Raw genomic sequence first — 22,240 nt, 5'->3', positions numbered from 1 at the left:
TGTTTCAGCACGAATGCGAACTATAGCTGGAGTTGTTGCCTATATGGCAGCTACTGTAAGGAGGCATGGCTCGAGCCTGGCCCTGCTGAATCAGTGTCTGTGCTTATGTTGGCATTCTCTAATTATTTAGCCCGACTTTGCAAATTTCGTTGTAGTGCCGACCAGTTTTAAAGAACTCTGCTCGCTATAGGATAGAAAGAAATGAGCTCATTAAGTGAATGCTCGCTCGCGGCCTAACAGAACAGTCTCTCGCCCTTCTTCGTCATCGGTTTCACTTCTGAGAAAACAGATTTTTCTCTTCAGCAGGGACGTGGCCCTCCACGGTCAATGAATTTATGTGGACAAATCTATTTCTGTGTGCAAAGCATCCGGTACCAAGCACTGGGTATTTTGTTTCGACACAAGTCGACGTCTGGAGCGTTTGCTCACGGGTCTTTGTGACCGGATACGACACAGAGTTAAGTCGACAGGCCAGCTCCAATGAACGAAAATCGCGAATATTTTATTGGGAGAGCTACATGATACTTGAGCAAGGGGAATAGTCTACGTCCTTGCAACAGAACACCGTGCACGAGGTTTTGTTAAAAAAGTGGGAGGCTGCATGAAGTGAAAGCATAGTTTGACGCGAGCAAACTGCGAAAAGCATGCGCTGGAACTCAAGTCGCGCTTCATTCTCCTGGTTTCAAAAGTAAAAAGGATACTTGATACATCTAGTGGTTGCATACAGTCCGGACATCTAGAGTGAGCATGAAACAGCAGCACGTTTTTTTTTTTGCTCGCAGTGGCACAAATCTGAAGCACGTCGTCACAGGGTTTGCGATTTTATTCTTATACCACAGTGCCCACAAAGCTTCAATACCCCTATACTGCAGGGATGGGAGGCTGCGTGTAGTAAGTGTTGAAATACAGCCGTTCTGGAAAAGCCCCAAAACGCCACGACTTCAATGATTTCCGGATCGCGGCATCAAAACTGAACGAGTTCACAGTGATGTAACGAATGGTTCCGTCTATACCATATTCGCGTGTATAATACATTTTTCTGACCTAGTGCACACCCCAGCAGTATTAGCAAATAAACACGTCTTCAGCACGCTAGTTACGAGCTCTGCACGTCAGATTTCGTTCTTTTTAGAATGCCTTTCAAATGGTAGTGTGGACCTTCGAAGGTCAACTGAGTGTTCGCCTTGATTTCAATGTAATTTGGGCATTTCTGCTATCTCTCATCTCCTCATGTCAGTTCTCGTATGCTACACTGAATATAGAAAATTGAAGAATATAGAAGAATATGGCCGCATTGGCATAAACTGTGCGGAACCCAAAATGAAGGAAACCGTGTTATGTTCCGATTGTATATACGCCGGGCCAATTGTAGAGTATCACCCTAGTGTCAAAAAAAGAAAGGCCGTACACCAATCTGCGACAAATCAGAGCGGAAAAACAGGCTGTAAACTGTATGAACTTTGCGCGCATGCGCGTATTCTTTCCTCTTTTGCCGCCTTACTTAGTCACATGCCCCCCTACGGCCGCCGTTTATTTTTTAAATTTAAAATGTCCGCAATGGATACTGCAGGCAAGCGCTGCCAGTGAAACGCCTCAGTATTTTTTTTTATTATTAATCGCTCTGTGTAGCCCATGCCACGTAAACACTAGCTCGCAAAGGTGAATGGCCGTCTACGACTGAACCGTGGACATTCATTCTCTTCAAGAAGCACTACTCCTCTCCCGCACTCGTCATCGTTTTTTGCACTTGGACGACGACCGTCGCTCTATGGCGGTCAGTGAGCCGTCTGGGAAGCCCACCTGGCCACACCCAACTGAGGTGAACCCGGCGGCAGCGACGCTGTCTGAGCGTCGACGGTGAGAGCACGACGCGGCGTCATCGACCGTCCCAGCAGCGCCCGCCACTGTCCGCCGTGTACGTGACCAGCGTTCGGTCTGGCGAGCGCACCCCTGGCCACGCCGACGCCACCTCACCGCTGCTGTGGTGCTCGGCCACTTCCTGCTTCCGGACAGATTTTGCAGGAACAGGGCAGCCTCGAGCCCGAGTGAACGCATTAGCGAGAAACCTAGCTGCAGACGGGCGAGAGAACACTAGTAAAAATAACAAAAAAAAAAAAACTCCCTGCGTGGACTGAGACCGTTCGAGACGACATTGCGAGCGTTCGGCTGATTAGTTGGGTTTGCGGCAGCCATTTAGAAGGACCACTGCGCGTTCACCGATTTAATTCTCTTTTTTTCTTTAGCCATTCCCCTTATCCCGCTATGCGCTTGCAGCTCTGGAGATTGTTTCTGTTTTGGTTCATCGCGGAGCGGCGCTCGGCGTAGCGCCAGGAAATGTTGGCTGTCTCTGTGAACTGAATTAAAAGGCCGCCTCGCTGTCGGCGAACCGCGAAAATTATTCCCTAATGGAGACAAGTTCCAGTAATCTCGTTGGTGTATGGAGACGTACGATGCGCACGACGATATTGGTAGGAAAATCTCTCCCACTCTCTCTCCTGCCCCGCCCCCTCTTCTTGGCTGGCTTGAGCCGTTGATTCATATTATCGGGCCTCCCAGGACGCCCAGAAAGTAATCGGCGCAACTTTAGCGCTGCTGGACGCAAGAAGCGTTTACTTGGGTCTTTCCGATAAGATCTTTCGTTATATTTATATTTGATGCAGGAAGGTTTCAATGGAAGAGCGCTTTCTGCTCTAGTCTTTTCAAGACAGTGAGGTTACCACCTTGAAATTAAAGAAAACTTGTAAAGGGTCATATCATCCCCTTCAGTGACGAATTATGATCCTCTCGGAGGAAAACATTCAAAATTTCAGATTTCTTTAAGGAACATGCCTTGATCGAACACGAAAAGAATCAACCCTCCCTAATGATTAATTATACGGTTTCTGTTCGGTCGTGATGTCACCAGCTGATGACCGTACACTGTTTTCAGATGGGAATTATACTTACTGCGATTCATTTCTGTAAGATGATGTTATGTGGACATTTGAGCGTATTCTAGGGCTTTTCAAAAGCGTTGGTGCGTGCAATACAAACGAGCGGATGCACGTTCGTTCCCGAGCCACACCGGCGGCCACGAAAAATGCGCAGGCGTCCGTGTTATAATAGATTTTCTGTGTTTATTTCACATGCCTAGCTTACAGTTGTTGCAAGTGGCTTATCGCACAAAATACTCCAAAATATAAGGTCCATTCATTCGAGGCACATTATATCCTTGCCATAACCGAAGCCGACAAAAAAAAAAAAATTGCGCACCAGTTTGCGCAATGTCTGAAGGAGTTATGGTTTCGATGAATACAACAATCACGCATTTCGTGCGGAAAGGCGAAGAACGAAATACAAACGGCACCGCGGGCACCTAAAGGGGCTTAGACCAAATACTCCTTTGGACAAAAGCTATAGTTTTTCTTTACGTAGAGTTTCAGTAACGTACCTATATTTGTGGCGCGCATGATTATTTTCTCTAAAGCTCCGTACTAATAAAGGTAAACAATGTTTTTTTTTTTTCATTTTAATATTGTATCGCGTACACATGCACTCCCCTAGCTTTCCGCAGGCTTTTCCTGCCATACATAAAGTAGCATGCGCATAATTTCTTTAAAAAAAAACAACCAAATTCTGTTGTCCTTTATTTTAAGCTGTTATATGCAGCCGCTCAATACTCAATGTTACTCAAATATTGCACATATCCCAAGTGGAAATGCTATAAGGTCTATTATTTACTGAACGGTTCCAGCACGGCCGATGAAGTGAAGAGAAAAAAGCCAAGTGTAGCGAACGATATAACCACCGCACAAAAACCCGGCTAGCAAGAATATCTTGAAAGCATGTTTTGACCCCATGGAGAGCAATGGAAGCAAGTTTGCTGCCATTAAAAGGTCACCTTGGTAGTTGCGGAGGTCGGCACTGCATGCAGGGAACCTAAACAGTAAACAATAATCTATCGCTTTGTCTCAGCGCCTGAGCACATTGGAACGACAAAGGGGTCACTGTTTTTCTTGAGCATCCATTACACACTGTTGTGTCAACATAGTGCCAAGTTGGCCATCATTTGTATAGTCGATTTGCTTTGTGTTATTCTCGTCATACTTCGTGGCCCGTTTCACACGGCAAGAGGTAAGGAGTGGACGACCGACTCGGAGTCGCCGTCGCTCGATTTACTCAAAAGTGTTATTCCGAGGGAGGAGCCAACTTCGCTTCTTGAGGATAGGAGTGGATGGCTCTCAGCTCACAGAAAGAAAAATGGTCAACAGTGTCCAAATGCCAGAAATCACATATTAAAGCGGGGACAAGACGTATACATGTGAGGCGTATACGCGGCCGCCTATGCGGTGAGCGCCACCCCGCGCCAGGCGTCGAAAAGGGTCTCGCATCTCTATAACCCTATTGTTGGATCGCTTCCATGTCGCGACGGCTGAAATAAGTTTAAGCAGCATAGACAGTTTAATTGTGCAATACGAAAGTATTAGATTTCACATTTGCCGCAGCTTCTACTGCAACTTTTGTGTGTGTTTGCTCCGGTTTCTCTTCAATTTTTGGTCCATCAATCGCCATGTTTGGATTGCTTGCTGCGATAGTAGGCATCCGCTATCCTGTGATGGTGCCGACATCTGCATATATTCGATTTTTTCTTATTTTTGATTTCGCTTCTCTATCTGTTCTGCTGTCTGGAAATTAGATTGCTCACAACCCGGTGGGCACGTTGTGGTGACGTCGCAAGGACATGTGACCATTCTTGATAGATCATTCATTTAATTGCTCCCTGTCACAATGGGTACATTATTCACATGCTGGTGGTTACGCTGCCACCTGCCCTGGAGGGCAGATTGTGATGACGTCACGAGGTCACGTGACCTCTTTCGACCATTCAAGGTGACGCGTCATGGCAGGTTGTGATGGCGCCACAAGGTCACGTGACCTCTCTCGACCAATCAGCGAACTTCATCTCGGCCATCGGAGCAGTTTTGGTGTGGAGACAACAATAATGCTAACGCATTAAAAGAGGCAAAGGCAGCTGAAAGGACTTCAACACGGGAACAAAAGAGTCGACGAGAGCCATGCGGTCCCCCTTTCGTTGTGAACTGGACCATTCTACCGACTCGCGCGCGTGCGCCGGTATCTTTCCCGTACAATCTCCAGCATAGGCGCGTGCGCGCAGGCCCTCAGAGCTCATGCCACAGGAGCAAAGGAACACGATGGCCTTCGGAGTCGGAGGCCTAACATGTGTGCTATCCAGGGCGTACAAGGTAGACGAAATATGGCCGTAATAGAAGGCGGAAAGAGGGAGACCTAGTAATTTAGTGAAAAGAAAGTTGTAGAGGTCGGCCGGCGGTAAGGACCCAGGCCTACTACTACACACTGGGGAATGGGCAAAGGGAAAGCAAAAGGAGACTGAGGGTGCGAATGAAGGGTGATGATATCGTAATACTCCAGGGCGGAATATTTATTTCCAATACTGCCAGTCTCACTAAGAGACCGTAGCAGGTGGGCAGTCAGTACAATATAAAATTCAAAACAATAAAGAGAAATTTACAAGCAGATCAACAAAAAAAAAGAACTCTTACAGTAAGTGTTAGATAACTACTAGCAGGCAGGTTACCAAAGAATACCTTGAAGATTCAGAACTGCAACAAAAAAGAAAACAAATACAACAGCAGTCGTTCATGCCTGTAAGCATGCTAGTATTCGAAGTATTTAACAATAAGAACTAGAAGAAAGCGAAAGAGGAGGTAACGGCTGGAAATAGGCATGCAGTCATCCTTAAAAATAACATATCAAGAGATATGAGAATATGATCAAAAAGAAACAGCGATGTCTAAGTCAGCTACTACCGTTTTCACAGCAGAGCCTGCCTACACCATCAGATATGGAAAGAAGGGTTGAAAAAAAAAAGGTATGTGTGCTTAGCAAGAAAAACAATAGGAGGAAATACGTTACGTTTTCTGACATTCGTCTGTGTTTTGTTTTCTGTTTTGGTAGCACAACAAGCTGACTGTGTTTTACACTTTTGTACTACATCTCGCTTTCGTAATAATCATCGTCAGCATAAGAAATAGACATCTTTATACCTCAAATAAAAGCAAATATTGCTCCAGTGAATTTGACACCATAAGCTTTTGAGCTAACCGTGCTCTAACAATTATTTCATGAGGTGCATTGCTCGCACCGGACAGTTGCGCTGGCTTCATTACATAAATTGTTAGGTTATATCAAATGAAGCAAGACAGTACATGCCGCTGTGCCAGCAACGGATGCCAGCAAATACACTAGCCACATACAGCAGGTGAGGTGTATACACCTCGCCTGGGGACCCAGTGGAGACGCATATCGGAGCATGGGCCGTGCGTTCCGCGTCACCGCAATTGTCGCTGCCGTTTTCTTGTTTGTTTGTTTCAGTTTTTTAGTAGCCAGCTCCATCTGTCGAAAAGGTTTCCTAACTGTCCGTGAGGTGTGGACGGTGGAGAAGCAGGAGAAGCGTGAGCGACGTGAAGACATTGACAGGAGTGGACGGGAGCAAAGGTTGTATATCCTGAAAACAAAATATTGCTGTTCGTTTCTCCGCTCTATATCATAAGCATGGTTTATTGCTCATAAGCGTGTTGTTGAACCCAGTTCTAATTATTTAGGAAAGAGGCTACCAAGATGACATAGGGAAGCAAGAAACAAACTTAAGCTTTGCATTCACTCACTTGTTCTTTGTCATATCAGATCACGCTTCATACGCATTAGGTAGTTAATATGCACATCTGTGTTTTAACGCAGAATACGCGCTGTCTCTATTTTCCAAGGGTTGGATTTTGAGGGCCTCAAGAGCTATTTAAAGGACAATGACGAACGCTGCGTCAAAACTATATATGTATAAAATTTTTCAGGATGTAGGAAAAAAACACACGAGGGCACCTGTGCTTTCCTCCACTGTGTCCTCCATAGCACTGTTTCCTCCCATAAAAAGCAGCAGTACTGTCAGGAAGCGCCGTTGATTCTATCTTCGAAATGCACACGTGCCAACAGCAGCGCAAAATTTTAACCAGGAGCCGGCTATGTTGAAACCCCTGCACTTCTACTCTTAGAGCACCACCCTAGCCCTCCTTCCAAGGTCTGGCCGGTGCCATGCGCTGACCCAACTGTTTTGCCTAAAAAAAGAGAGCAGCAACCCAATTGCCCCTGAACATGCAACCTTCCTCCAAGGCCGACGGTCTGGGCCCGTTTCTTTTATTCTCCTAATCGTTCGCCGAATGCTCGCAGTGAATGCGCCCGCTATACCCCGAGTGACCTGCCATGCACGTTGCGTGCGTGCTCTTTGTCGTTACGCATTCTAAGAAGGGGAGGCGGGAGCAAGCCTGCTTATGTGGGCCCCGCTCAGACCTGATCTGGGTCGGTAGCTCTGCTCCTCTATTTACCGTGAGGTTTGCTGTCTTGCGGTCCCAGTGCCAGTACCGTTCACCCCCGACTGATATAGTATACGTGCGTCAAAAGCATTAGATGTGTCCCTGTTTGTCATGGATTGGGAATTGCGTGCAAATGTATGTGAATCTGCTTTCTGAGGGTCGATAACAGAAAGGAATTTTAGACTAATGACCTATATAGACCTGGACAGATGTAAGAGACTTTAACCTTATCAGTTGAAGTTTAAACTCTACCTTAACACACGCGATGCACTCAACGCAGATATTCTTTTCGATGGGAGGAAACTTAGTTAAATTGGACTATAGGCATATCGATCATGCCCGAACACACGGAGTAGAGATGGCAGGAAAGTTTGAAAATAGATAATCAGCCGTACGGCTCTTTCAAAGAAACCAGGTTTCTTAAGTGGATTATTAGTGGTTCACCTCTTCCAATATGAGCGGAGGCCCTCAAGGTTAACCACACATGCTAAGACCTACACCACCACTGTACCGCTCGTGGCTTTAAAAGAAATTAGTACTCCATAACAACGAAATTTAAATACCTAATACTATACCATACCTAACCGCATGGCGATTCACCAGCAGCGAAAACGTGGATGTCTAAAAATTTATGGAGCACTTATGCTTCCGCATAGCCTGCATGACAGTGGCAGCTGTGCGGTTATATGTTTACTCCAGCCGCGAATGTCAAAAAGAAAGCACAATTACACCAACACGCTGGACTCTTCATAAGATTTGAGATAAGTCCAAGCTCGTAATTTAAAATTAAATGCTTTAAAAGTTTCACTTGAATATAATTGGAACAGTGTCCCAGATGCGGTAATCAATGAAACATGTGTGACCATGTTTCAGGTAAATATATGAAATTTCAAAGCTGGAAAACGTTCTCGATAGCGATATAATAATCTATAGCTAAGGATTACAGATACCGGTTTTATTTTTTGAAAACTCGGTCTACTTTTATCGGTGTTTATTTGACCACAGATTGTTTGTTCCTTTTTCGGCGTATATTATTTTCTAAGGGCGAATTACTGCCTTTTATCGGGGAAATGAGTGTGGCATTTCTGTGCTGTTAAAAGCCCAATTGCCTTTATCTCTGCTTTTATCTTTTTGTGAGCATTAGCAGTATATTTTACTGATATTACTGCGCACCTAATAACACTTGCAAAGAGCGGTCATTACGCCTTCGATGCTAAAACAAACCGCTGAACTATTCTTCCTTGCTAGTGTATTATCTCCTAATTTTGCAGTTCGCGTTTCATTTGACGCTGATGTAAGTACGTATGCAAAATCCCAAAGCGGATCTACGACTAGATTTCCTCTCATTTCCTAGCAACACAATGGCCTGCTGTGGGAGCGTACTACTAGAACCTAGATTTTTTAAATATACTACGGAATTCACCCAAGAAGACTCCACACGAGGGAAAAACGCAGCGTAATTATTAGCGCACTTAGGACAGCCCCTGTCGCTAGCGTCGCCGCACGTCCGCGTCTAGCTAGGGGCGCCCCGAGACCCTTATTATTTTGTTTCCCTCTTCCTACGGAATTCATTGCCGCTACCTGCCGTCACCCTCTTCCTCATTCTCTTTCCGCGGTGTGATCACACTAATGGGCTCAACCAAAGCGGCGAGCCTGGCCGCTAGGGAGAAAGCGCCGAACTAAAATAAAAGCAGAAAGGGAAAAGGGCAAAACGAAGTTGGGATCCTAGAAAGAGGAAGAGAGAAAGCGAAAGTGGGGACTAGGGGAAAAGCGGCAGTTGCAGGCAGCCGAGTTCACTGACCCCTGACCTAAATTTCCTCTCGGTTTTTCCCTTCGCACCGGCTACTTTATATCGTCGCTTATGGTTGTCTTCCTCTCACCTGATTTGTTTGTCATTTATATTGGTGACCGAACAGCGGCGATCCTCTGCCGCCATCCTTTGTGCTGCTGGCGGCTGTGGTAGTCTTGGGGAATGGTTTGGGGAAAAAGAGAGGGAGGTGGTTTCCCTGTGGAGCGCGAGAGTCGCCAGCCACAGTGTCACGGTCTGGTGCCTGGCGGAGTCATGATGAATCTCGTCGCGTCTTGCGCCAAACATGGGCGCACAGTTCCACCTCCATAGCCCCCCCCCCACCCCCTCTTTACTTTTGAGATCCCTTTATTTTTTCTACTTGCAGTTCTTCGTGCGGCATTTTCTGGGGGCTCTCTGCCAGAGCTCGTACGGAATGAACAAAGTCGTGCATTAGTGTAACCGAGCGTGCATTTCCTTGCTCGCACAAGCGAGCACGATGGACTTAGTAGGTCCGATACGCGACCAACCGGGAAACAACGATGTAACGCGCTTGTAACGCTTCACAGCGAATTGCGACGGCTCACATGGCTGCGCTAGAGTTGCGGCTGGCCTGGTAACAGTATGCACGTTTGGGGTCAGGTTGCCTAAGTGAAAATCTTTGCGCAAGTGTTCCCGAGTGATAAGCACAAAAAATTAAGATTAGATGGCCATTCCCACATTAGCCTGTACATCAAATTGGCTTTAATTGCCTCTCGTTTTCTTGCGTTAGTGAACTTCTCGTAAGGTACCACAGTAACTAGTACAGCTGCCGATTAAGAAGTCAAATAAGAGACACTGCAAATAAACTAAGGTTCCCAAGTCCCCGTACGGACAATAGAGAACCTCTTATCTAAACTCCTTGTCTTCTCTAAACACAGTAGTCTAACGTAAAACTCTAATATCAATTGCACTCGCGGTTTTCAGGTATACCAGCAGCTCCAACTTGTTCTCTAGGCATGTTTAATTTATGGCCAATTCCAATCGGCGCTCCGCAGCAAGTTGTCTTCTTCCACGAAACCGAGGAGCTGTTTCAATGAGCGATTTAGATTCAGGCCCTGAGTTCTGATCGGACCTTGACGGTACGGTTCGTAGGCTAACTAGACATCTTACGTGCTCGGAGAGCACTCTGGATCGCCGTTGAAATTCGCCATTAGTTTCGCGAAGTTCCGCAGCAGTCTTTCAGAGATGTATGATAAAAGCTTTCAATTCATTTAAACAATTTGTCGTGCTTTGATAAGTAGATAAATTTAGTAATTGATAGCGTCCGCCTCGTCTACCGCTTTCCTTATTCTTGTCCCTTGGGGGGGGGGGGGGTGTTTTTAAAATTCTATGTATATAACCAACTACCTCCTCTCGCACACTACTGGCAAATTGATTACACGAGCAGGTTTTGCACTTTGCTTTAAAGTGCTGCCCTCGCAGCCGGTTACCGAACCCACGATCTCGTGCTCCGAGATAGAACGCCGTATACGTACGCCAGCTCGGTGGGTCTTTTTCAAAAAGCCAAGCTGCGGTTTACCTTAAATTCCGGGAGAGGAATTCATTCTAGGAATATGCAACTGGGTCGGGCGGCGTAGAAACCGAACACACCCAATAACCGGACAACTTTCTCGGAAAGCAACTCGGCTACTGGCCGCAGTGGGACGGACGGAAAAACCGTAGAAGCGCGACCGTTCTACGTGTGCCGTGAAGCGTCCAAGCGTCGCAGTTTCGCTCGTCGCGCAGCAAAAGTAAGTTCGCGAGCCGCGGCGGGAAACCTAAGGGGAAAAGGGGAGCGCTGAGAAGGCGAAGAAAAACGCAAAACTGTGTGGGAGAGGGGCAGAAAGGTGCATGCTCCGTATCGCGGACTCCTCTGCTGTAGAGCCCACTCTTTCCCATTCGCTCTGTGCCCTCTCTCTTCCCTATGGCCCAGGGCGCTCTGCGAACGGTGTAGCACTACCTCCGTTCCCTAGGAGACCACAACCTGCCGCCGTGGAACGACGGGGCAAAGAGTTGCGGCGAGGGCAGCGCTTGTCACTATCGGAGTTTCGGTTCCCGTGGCCGCTGATCGCCGCGTGGGGGCCCCGACAGAAGCGCGCTAGAAGGCGGCGAAAAAAACAAGTTCGCCGCAATGACGGCAGTCATTTCACAAGCGTGTTACGCTGAGTAGCTCGCGGGACATTTTCTGGCTGCAGTGAAGTTTGAAAGACAGAAGTGTCTTGGAACCGCCTGGGCGACGGTTCGGGGAGGCACTCGACAGTGCGTGCGGTATGAAACGTGCTCGATGGAAGCTTGCGCAACGATGCCAGCAACAGCTGATGTGACGGTTCCGTGCGTATCGTAACGCTGTCTGGATCAGACGGTGAAGTGTCGCAATTGTCCAATCCGTGTTGTACCCTGCGGTTCACTATAGTAGGCGATGATGACAGCCGAGTGATCGACGTCAGCGACTGAAGAGAGGAAAGGGCGAGGACAGGTCCTACCGGGCGTAGTGGACAAGTTATCAGATGGCAGCGGCGAGTAGCGATGAAGACAGCGACAACCACCGGCTACCGAGAGTCGCGGTGGCTGACAAGCCGGACTCTCGCTGGGTCTACATGTTTCTCAACGGTGACGAACACTTCGAGCCGCTCAAGACTCTTGTGAACCAGAGGCACTACCGCAGCCTCGAGTCCCTCCTCGAGAAGCTCACCGAGAGGATACGGCCCAGTTTCGGTGCCATCCGCAGCCTGTACACTCCGCGCCACGGGCACCGCGTCTCGTCCATCGACGACCTGCGCGGCAACGAGCGTTACGTGGCGGCTGGATACGAAAAGTTCCGCCAGTTGCCCCACGGGTGAGTGGTTTACGCTGAGAGACGTTGCGCATTGCCAGCCTTTAGATTAACCGTGTGTTCCAAGCGATAGACCCCCCCCCCCCCCCCCCCCCCCTCATAAAAGCTCTGATGGCTGCCGCTGGTGCTGCCAGTGAATATAAAAAATTCTGAACAAGGCCAAACATTAACTTTGCGCGGAAAAGTGCAATACGGCTAGGTTCCATTGCTAGTTAAGTGCCGATATGCCAGGTGTGCTATTCCTTTGGAACTTTTGTAACAAGCAGCACGTTAAGGTATTCCGTGTTATCGCTTTGGTACAGTACGTTTTATGGATTAGTGATGACTATCATTTCAGCGCTATGACCTCATTTCATCTTTTACCACATTGTTGTCGCATCATATGAGTACCCCGAAAAGGCACGTTGCTTGAATAGGCGCAAAGATGACTTTATTCATTACACTTTTGCTTCTAAAAAGTAGAGTTCAGCCTTTAGATCACTCTGAAAGCGGTTTATATACATTTTATTTGACACTCAAATTTGGGAGGAAAGCGTCTTCGCTGAATTTGTGTTCACTTTGCCACTAATGGCCGCATATTATTGACTACTATGGCGTATCAGCAAAGTAATTGAAGAGCGTAAAGTTATCCAGTTGGTGAGACATGACGACTGCAGTACAGAGGTTGTTTTCCGACGTCGAATAGCAATAAAAATTTTCTTCAGTGTTTTAACCCATGCAGCTACTGGCTGCAGAAAGAAAGCCAGAAGACAAAAGAGACAAAGAAAGGTTGATAGTGGATTGTTCTGTATCCACTATTTATCTTTTATGTGCATGTTAAGCGTCTGAGAGCTGACTACCTTAGCTGTCCAAAATATCATGTTTACTCTGCTGTCACCTAAACATACACAACGTAACGCCTAATCAGAAATACCTGGCTTCTTGCAAGTTGCTCATCCGCCTGCGAATCGCAAGGCATTCGGCTTCTGTAACAATATCATGTCGCATATGCTAAGCCATCTCTTCTCAAGAGCTGCATGCATGTCGGCATATGATTTTTGACCGAGATAACAGGTATGGTTGCAGCTGCTAACAGTATTAGGTACATTCTGTAGAAGTCGAGGCTAAAAATACAGAAGGGCGATGATCTGTGTACTGACTACAGTTTTCTGCCCAGCATCGAAATAAAAAAAAGCTTCGAGTTATTAACATTGAACACCTGTATCACTAGAAAAAGGCGCTTGAATTTGCTTTACGCTTGAATCCCTGCTTTCTAGAAGCGCTCGTGGGAGATTTCCGCAGCAGGCAGTGATTACCCTACTTATCAGACACAACTTCACAAGTTTATTCGTGAGCCCCAAAGGTATTCCGATCGTACGTATATTAGCACTTTCTTTTTTTTCCCGCATCCTTTTTACGCGACGAATCCGAAGACCAATTGTAACCATTCGTGCTCGATAGCTTCACGTATAACATTACTTGATTACCAGTTTCGGCTCATCGATTACTTGATGGATTTTTGCATGCCAGAACAAGGCATTTTGCTACGAGACATATCGGAGCGGACGGCTGCACACTTATTTCGATTATCAAGGGTTCATTACTATGCACCGAAATCTCAGCCCGAGGACGTTTTCTAAGTTCCCCTTCGTACAAATGTAGCCGCTGTGGCGGGGATCGATCCTGCAACTTTAGACTCTCAGCAGCCGATGGTCACAGCTACCTAGTCATCGCGGCGGGTGGTCTTGTTTATAATTTTACGTTGGTTCCTTTTTTTTCCAGCACTGTAAAGTACTTTTCTCCAGTACTTTTTTCAGTACTTTAACGAAGAAACAGGCTCAGCGCACGTGCCTCATTATGCATTCCGAAACATGCTTAAGGTGTTCACCCTGGAACATGCGACGCGGTTCCCCTTGTGACATCGACCACGTGTTTTTCGCATCGACCTGCGCGCCTACCTACATCGACCGCCATAAGAACCGAGCGAAAGCTACCAAGGGCGGCATTCTTTCTTAGACGTGTACGCGGACCCTGGCATCCCTCGTTTTTCCTGTTTGCTTTTTACGCCACCGTGCTGCCTCTCATGGCGCGGCGCGCCTTGCCCCGCCAGTGGGCCCAAAACATTCACAATGGGCTACGCCGGCGCCAGGTGTCGGCCTCTCATTTCTAAGCCCTCCTCAGATAATCGATGCGGTGCAACAGCCTTGTTCGCTTTTCTTGTTTGCATCTTGGCCTCGTCCCATAACGTCCGGCCTTTGGGCGCCTTCCAGACCAGCGCGCTTTTGTCTGAGAAAGCTCGAACAGCAAAACTCGGCGGCAGCGTCAAGCCAAAACAAATCAAGGGTAGACGCAGAGTATGATAGCATTTTTTTTCCTTCGCCCATCCTTCTTTCTCATTGTTTTTGTTCATGCAACATTTACTCTCATCGAAAGTTCGGTGGAAATATTAGTACCTGTCGATTACAAAATAGAATCTTGCCAGCACTAGCAATTCTGGCATACGCGATTCATTAGCAGAGTCCTATCCAGAGAGTAGAGCTGGATATTTACTTCTTTAACACCTCTTTTTGGACTAGTTGGTGCATACTTGAATTGGAGAAAAAATAGTGCAAAACCATACACACCACAGGAGAAAGGAATGAATACGAGACACAAGCGCTATATAAAATATAAACGCTATAATATTTACTTGTGCTGCTGAATGCTGCATTGCACACGACAAGCTCAAAGTTTACATCAGTGATGTGTTCCTTCGTGCTCCACCATCCACTAGTTCAATTTTCCGTCAGATTGTTTGAAGAACGCCCAGACAAGTCTGTTGAAAGTTGCCGCGTATTAAATAACGAAACAAACCACGTGCGCACAGTAGTAGTAGTAGTAGTAGTAGTAGTAGTAGTAGTAGTAGTAGTAGTAGTAGTAGTAGTAGTAGTAGTAGTAGTAGTAGTAGTAGTAGTTGAAGTAGTAGTAGTAGTAGTAGTAGTAGTAGTAGTAGTAGTAGTAGTAGTAGTAGTAGTAGTAGTAGTAGAAGACCTTTATTCGGCCATAATTTACAGGCCGAGCATGTCGACCGCCTGGGCGACCAGAAGTCGCTGTTCTTCTTCCCCTTCAGCGCCAAGCCAGTCGAGCCAGGTGGTGATGGATAGAGAGGGTGGGGGGTAGGAACCCGACTGCTGAGCAGCCGGGCAATAGAAAAGGCAATGGGCCAGGTACGCATAGATGCAGGGGCAGTTGGGACAGGAAGGGTCGCACATTGTCGTTCTCCGTTTCTCCTTTCCAAGCCCTTCTCCATATTTTTCTCCGCAGAACTTGGATACATACGCCTTAAACCAGGATAACACCGGACAGGCACTGTAGCAATAGCTATCGCATTTAACCCTCTAATGACCGACCTTTCACGTAGTATACAGGCTGCAGAAGTGTGAATATTTTTTTGTTCCGCTTGCAAAATTACATAAATTCATCGCAGTGTCGTATAGAAATATAATTTCTCGACCCATTTATCTAGACTAGGTAGAAGTGTGAGTTGCCAGAGAATACTGAAGCTTTCTGGAAGATAACTTGTTTCTAAAGGGGGCTTAATGGCAGAACAACCTAAAATTCCAGCGGCCGTAGTGCAATACTGCTAGGGGATGAAATAATTTGGAGTTTTTCTCAGCATTTAAAAATCCGTCTGATTTTGTGCACGCAGTTTAAGTATTCACGAATGTTCAGAAATTATGATAGTTTGATATTTATAATTATGCGGCAATTTTGTTCTCGGCCAGCCTGAAAGATTTTTTTTTTTGGTATTCATGTAACTTTAGTGATGATATACTGAAAGGTTTCTACTTTTCTTCGACTTTTTGATTGCATAGTGTTAAAGTAGCGTTAAAGTTGCTTGGAGGTGTCCGTAATGAGGTTGGACGTATTTTTACTAAGGAAGCAAGCGGCGAAGTGAAGTTGAAATATTAATATCTGTGCGATATGGGTTGTGAAAATGTAATAACGGTGTACAAGCGTAAGGAAACAAATGCTAATTTTCAAAGATTGCTACGTGGCAAGAAAAATTTTTGAAGCGGAATTGAATAACCATACAGAAACAACGGAGCGAAAGAGGAGACGCGCACAAAGCGCTAAAAACAAACTGATAAAAAGTCTGCTTCGGTCTCGTTGGCCTATCCAGATCTCAACTGTGCGTCATAATAATTGCTCTACAAAGAAATAGACACACGGAAGGCGCTAGTCTATGCCTCTGGTGTTTTCTGCTCATGCATGCTGTGCGCCACACAATCAAGAAACATGTTTATCGATCATGTAGGCGGTGTGTGTGCGTGCGCCTTCGCGTTAGCGCGTGCATGCATGCGTATGGGGCGAAACTGAGCGAAAATGATGCACCTTTCTTGCAGATAAGCTCATTCCCTTTAATAAGCGTAACTGTCGCGCTGAGAGTTCGACATTTTCTAGCCTATGCATAATGTATAGATATCGTACTAAGAGTATTAATGAACATATTAGTTGCTACTCAGCGCATTGGTTGTATTTGGTATTCGTGTGTTTATTCGTTGAATTCTAGCATGCACCTTTCACAGGCCGAATGCACTTTCACGCTTTTGGTAATTTAGTATTTAGGCTTCGTGGTTTCTGTTCATGAAACTCTTTCGGTTGAAACATCCCGAATGAATAGTACGCGCTCTTTAATGATCACTGAAGATGTTAGTCGGAAAGAGGCAGATCGAAAGTGACTAATGGTGCTTTCCAATCCGCGATCCGGAGCACAAATCTGAATTTGCAAAAAAGTACAAAATTCGTCTCGGCCAATCAGACCTTAGGATTTTAATTCAGATCCCCCACTGAAGCCCGCTTTTAGGTTTTGTGCAGCAAGAAAAGGTGCTACGGATCGACGATTGAAGTACTCCATAAAGCGAACTACGATGAAAGTCGTTTTTAACGCACATCAGCACGAACAAATGTTATCTTTATATTGAGTATAGCTCAATACAGTGGAGCCCATGCGCAAAGGAATTTATTGGAAGTTGATCATACAAAAGTTCTTTCGCTATATAAGTGCCAGCGAGAAAATGTTGCAGAGTTTAAGAATTTAAAACCGCAATATATGAGACGACGAATCGCCTGCTGTGTCCACTTCCCGGGCTTCTCGATTCAAAGTACAGATGGTGCTTATAATTTTCTTGCGATCATTTTTTTTTCTCAACGAATTCACGAAATTAAATTTGGTTTCAATAATATATAAAATATTATTTCACGCGCAAAGTGAAGGATCTAAAAAAAAAGAGACCTCGAACTACTCTAAATCATGAAATACTTTCGCGAGACTCAAATGGTAGGGTCCCACCAGTCGAATGGGCGCATGTATTACAAGGTGCCTGAACTAAAAAGGGTACGAGGCTTCATCTGACCGAGGTACTGTGTGAAAGCCCGCAGGCAAATACAAAGGACGCTCTGAGCTTTGTTCAAGAACTCGCGAAAGCTCTCAGCGCGGCTTCGGCCTACTCAGCGCGTATTGCAGAGCAACCGGACGCTGGCTCACCAGAAACTGGAGTTTTTAGTTGCTACTGGCTGCGACATAGTAACAGTGCGAAAAAGTATACAACGGGATGCGATATGGAGCCGACGGAACACGGAAACGACAGGTTCATATCAACTCCTTTAAATTTAGCTGCAGTACGTACACCAAATTCCGTACACCTAATGCCCATTCAAGTATAAACATCGATAATTGTTTCTCAGTTGCGAAGCATTCAATACAAAACTGCCAGAGCTCGTGCTTCACTGAATTTCAGCGTTGACAGCGCAGAGTCATTTTGTGCTTGGTCAGAAAGGACCGGGTCATGAGAGGTTAGTGCTCGACTTTCACACATACCTCGAGTCGCTTATTTATGGATAAGTCTAACTAAATAAACTTCCGCAAATAGTGCACCGTTCCGATGTGGAATACTAAAACTGTATGTGCACGCATAGTAACTCATAAGCAACCTGCGCTCACTCGGAAGACAACCGAGTCGAGGTGTCGTGAAAAAAAAAACATTATCGTTATATCGTTGATGTCTTCGCACACAATATGGTCCTTAGGAACATGACTTGTTTGCTGTTTAACTAAAAAACAAGAGCTTTGTGCATGACTAGACATATTATACATTACAAAAAATTTGCTGGTGAACGCAAAACACGTTATTGGACAGACATTATTTACATTGAAGTATTTCCTGACAGTTTATGTATCGTTTCAAATCCTGACTTCTGAGATGATAGGCTTTGTGGATATATATTCGTTAACCAATGCAGATCATTCGGACTTAGTTCAAGAGCATCAACAACCCAGCACCATAAAGAAGGAATGTGACATCCCTTCCCGTGCCCTTGTGTCTTCTCAAATGATTGTGTTTAAGCAGGAATACCATTTTAATTGGCCAAATGTATACGCTACCAATGACGGTAGGCACAAATTGAAATTCGAAAGGAGCAGTAATTATTGTTAAGATACGTCCAATTGGTTGCACTACTTTCCCGATTGCATGTTCGCATAAAATTCGATGGAGCGCTGCCAATATTTAAAGCAAACTTGTACCACGTAAACACAAAGGACAGAGTCATACGAAGATCATAGTTATGGCAAAGTTCGCTGTCTGTCTCTTCTCGGCGGCTTGATTTACAGTTTCAGTGACTCTAGCTAGCTTGCTAAGCAAACAGTTCGGACAAGTCATATCTAGTTTGCAATGGTGCTCCAGTTCCATCGAAAGAGGCTTTCAAAGAGCGCAAAGTCATGGTAGAAAAAGTGCTTGAGTTTTCCCGCTCCTTCCAAGCGAAGAAGTGAAAGTTATAGCTGTACCCTCACCCTATGGGACCACCAACACCAGGGCCCACATGTGTCATGGCTACATGCGGACCACGTGCTTTTTATGTACATAGGATTTAGCGTCCTGAAGCGACACATGTGACTACGGGGACGTCATAGTAGAGTGCTCCGGTTTAATTTGGACCACCTGTGATCCTTTAAAGTCCACTGACGTCGCAGAGCACTAGGTCGTCTCTGCATTCCGGCCCCATAGAGATGCGCCACCGCGGTCGAAATTCAATCAGCAGCCGGACACCGCAGTTACTGCGTTGGGCGAGTGCGATTAAGCGCTTGCGCTCGCTCACTGTTTTTGTGAGTTGTGAGTTTGTGAGTTTTTTTATTCTACCTCAGTTGCAAAATTTTACATGCTTGGAACATATGCGAAAAAAACTCTGCACAACAAACTGCGGTAAGGAAGGCGAGAGAAAAGCCACAGTTTTTTTGCACGACAAGCCCTACCTTCCATAAAACATAAATATCTACATCGACAGCGGCAGCAGGGAAAAGAGCAATATCAGCATGAGCTTATAATCACCAAACAGAATATCACGAAAAGAACATCAGAGAGTGGAAGAAAATAAAAATAAAAGAAAGACTAACTAAAACGTCATGTTATTTGAAAAAATTATACATTCAAAGCAATATCAATCGCAGTTGCCCGGTGCGATCATAGTGACCAATTCTTTTTTTTTTTGTCATGCACGCAGGTTTTCTTCAGTGAGCCGTAGTTTATTTGGAGCTTGCGGGAGATTGAAACAAATCACCTGCATGGAGTAATTTGTGCGAGCTCTCGTTACGAACCAACTTTCTGGATATTGAGTGGGGCGAGACGAACTGTTTTCTCTTAATTTTGCTTGTTTTGCAGTGTTTTGCTTGTTTTGAAGTGTTGTGCGCCTTTTATGCATTTCTGGTTTGAGATTTAACAGAAGCTTGTACAGATAGAGCATATTGACTTGAATTACTTCATATTTTGTGAAAAGTGAATGAGTGTGGGCATGACTAGGCTCATTTGCAACTGCGCGTAGGGCATTTTTCTGCATAATGACCAGCTTTTTGAAAGCCCTTTTTGTGTGGATTCCCCAGTCTAGATGCCAATAACGCACCTGTAAATTGAAAAGTGCGCTGTATAGTAAGCGCACGAGTTGTGTAATTCATTTGACGTTATGTTCCATTCGGTCTGTTTAGCTGACATTTAGTATTGTTGCCAAGGCGTGTATAATCGTAGTCGCATGTGGTCTGATCATGTGGTCATGTGGTTATACATATATAGGGCAGTTTCGTCTTTCTCGAAAGCCGACCTACCTACAACAATTTGAACTTCTTGAATCCCTCCTTTTCCATGAAGCCTGCACTCCCCGGGCGCCCCAAGTCCCCGTTCTTATTTATTATTACTTTTTTATTTCTGAAATGTATCTACTCTTTAGGTTCCTTTTCACGCCCTCCTTTCGGCCCCTTCTTTTGAAGAACCAGTTTGTACTCGAATGGTTTCGCGACGAAAAGCACGAAGGGAATGGCCTACTGAGGAACTGCCGCCTCGGCCCTCGGCTGCGGGATCGCTCTGCCTCCCTCGACCGCGGCGCCGTGCTTCCGCCGTGTAAATCACTGGCTTGTCTTGAGGAGCTCTAAATGTTGTGGTCTAACTCGTAACTCACGTTACAATGGTCCTGAACACCTGCACCGCTGAGGAGCGGTCCGTTCTGTGATGTAGTGTACATATGCATGCGTGCCCTTGTTTCTTTTTTTCGTTTGTTTTTGTTGTTTTTTATTTTTTGTTTTTTTTTGTTCTTCTTTGCACTTTCCTTGCTAGGTATTGTATTTATTCTCTCTCCTGGGTTCGAAACCCACACCGAAGGGAGCTTCTTCCGAAAATACTGTTGCTGGCGCCTTCTGAGAAGCAACTAGTTCCCTCCCCATCTATGGCTATAGCTCTGTTACCCGAACCTCTGCCGTTGTCTTCCGATTTCGATTTATTTCAATTTTGTTTTTATTTTTTATTCATATATATATATATATATATATATATATATATATATATATATATATATATATATTGCCGCGTCTACAACAATAGCCGCTCGGCGGCTGTTCGGCACGCAGCTCGTGCGCCACGCGGTTCGCTGCTGAAGAAGACGAAGCTCGACGTTCCATCCTGGCCGTCTCGGTCCCGAAATTCGTTAGAAGGACATCTGCTAGGCCGTTCCGTAGCGTGACGATACCTCTGGCGATGCAGACCCCATGGGAGAGCACAAGCGCAGTGTTCTGTTCTGCTACGCCGTCAGCACTGCACAGGTCGTCACAAATGACGGTAACGAGGGCACAGGATCGCGGAGGGACGGTCACATCGGCGTCGATTATGCGCAGGGCCACTCTGCGTGGTTCGGTGTCGGCTGGAATCGTTCCAGGGGTCGAAAATGTTACCAGACGATCAGGAAGGTTTATGATAGCACCATGCTCACGCAAGAAGTCCATTCCGAGAATCAGGTCTTTGCAGCAGTGCGGCAGAACAACAAAAGTGCCAACAAAAGCAGAATTGGCAATGGTGACTCGAGCAGTGCATCTTCCGACAGGCGTCATGAGGTGACCGCCAGCAGTACGAATTTGAGGTCCATCCCAGGCTGTCTTTACCTTGCTGAGGCGATCCGCGAGGTGCTTGCTTATGATCGAAAAGTCCGCGCCTGTATCGACTAAAGCAGTCACTGGGTGCCCGTCAACGTGAATGCGGAGGTCGGCGCTAACTGCATCGGTGTCAGGGAAACTCGGGTTCACAGAATCGTGCTGCAGCGGCATCGGGATCTCGGCATCGCGCTCCGGCGGCGTTCGGGGGTCTTCGTTATATCCGCTGTCAGCAACCTTCCCCCCTGAGGTCGCCGCTTTCAGTTTCCCCGGCGCGGGCTTGGAGACCTGCCCCGCAGTCCATCTGAGAAAGGCTGGCGGCTGGGCGACGTGACGCGTGCGGGAGACGGAGATCGGGGTCGGCGGTTAGAGGTGGTGTCATGGGCAGCAAGGTACTCCTCTATTTCGTGGGGTCGCTCACCGAAACGGGGACAAGGAGCGTCACGTGGGAAACCCCGGAGGCCGATTTCACGGTATGGGCAACGGCGATACAGGTGGCCGGCTTCCCCGCAATGGTAACAGAGCGGCTGCTGATCAGAAGTGCGCCAAACAGCCGCCTTCCGGGCCGGTGGGCGCATGGCAGGTCCTCGCTGAGGCCGCTGGTAGAATGACGGTGGCGGAGCGGTTGGCGGCGGCGGGTGGTACGGCAAGCATTGCACAGGTGGCAACTCGGAACGGAGAGCCGCGGCGTAGCTCATGGGGCGTGGCTCCGGCATGACTGGAGGAGGCGGTGAAAATGCTTGACGAATCTCGTCGCGCACAACCTCGGTAAGAGCCGCAGCCGTCGGGTC

General features: G+C 46.5%; 1 protein-coding gene across 3 annotated transcripts in view; it reads left to right on the top strand.

The window, feature by feature from the left end:
* The first annotated feature begins 6,444 nt into the window (after window positions 1–6,444).
* LOC149372790 (uncharacterized) overlaps window positions 6,445–22,240 on the top strand; it is a 41,458-nt gene continuing 25,662 nt past the window's right edge. The window contains exon 1 of one of the 3 annotated variants that reach the window (XM_089567329.1): window positions 6,445–6,516. Coding sequence is in view for 2 of the 3 variants with exons in the window: in XM_089567328.1 (XP_089423454.1) it covers window positions 11,700–12,028 (329 nt within the window). In the remaining variant the exon portion in view is untranslated. Of the gene's footprint in view, window positions 6,517–11,171; window positions 12,029–22,240 lie in introns of those variants that run through there. The other 2 variants (XM_089567328.1, XM_089567327.1) reach the window with 2 other exon arrangements.

This window comes from Amblyomma mixtum, chromosome 1 (assembly GCF_055824585.1).
Source record: "Amblyomma mixtum isolate Tamu chromosome 1, ASM5582458v1, whole genome shotgun sequence".
Classification (NCBI taxonomy): Eukaryota; Metazoa; Arthropoda; class Arachnida; order Ixodida; family Ixodidae; genus Amblyomma; species Amblyomma mixtum.
This window is presented reverse-complemented; position numbering and strand designations above follow the sequence as displayed.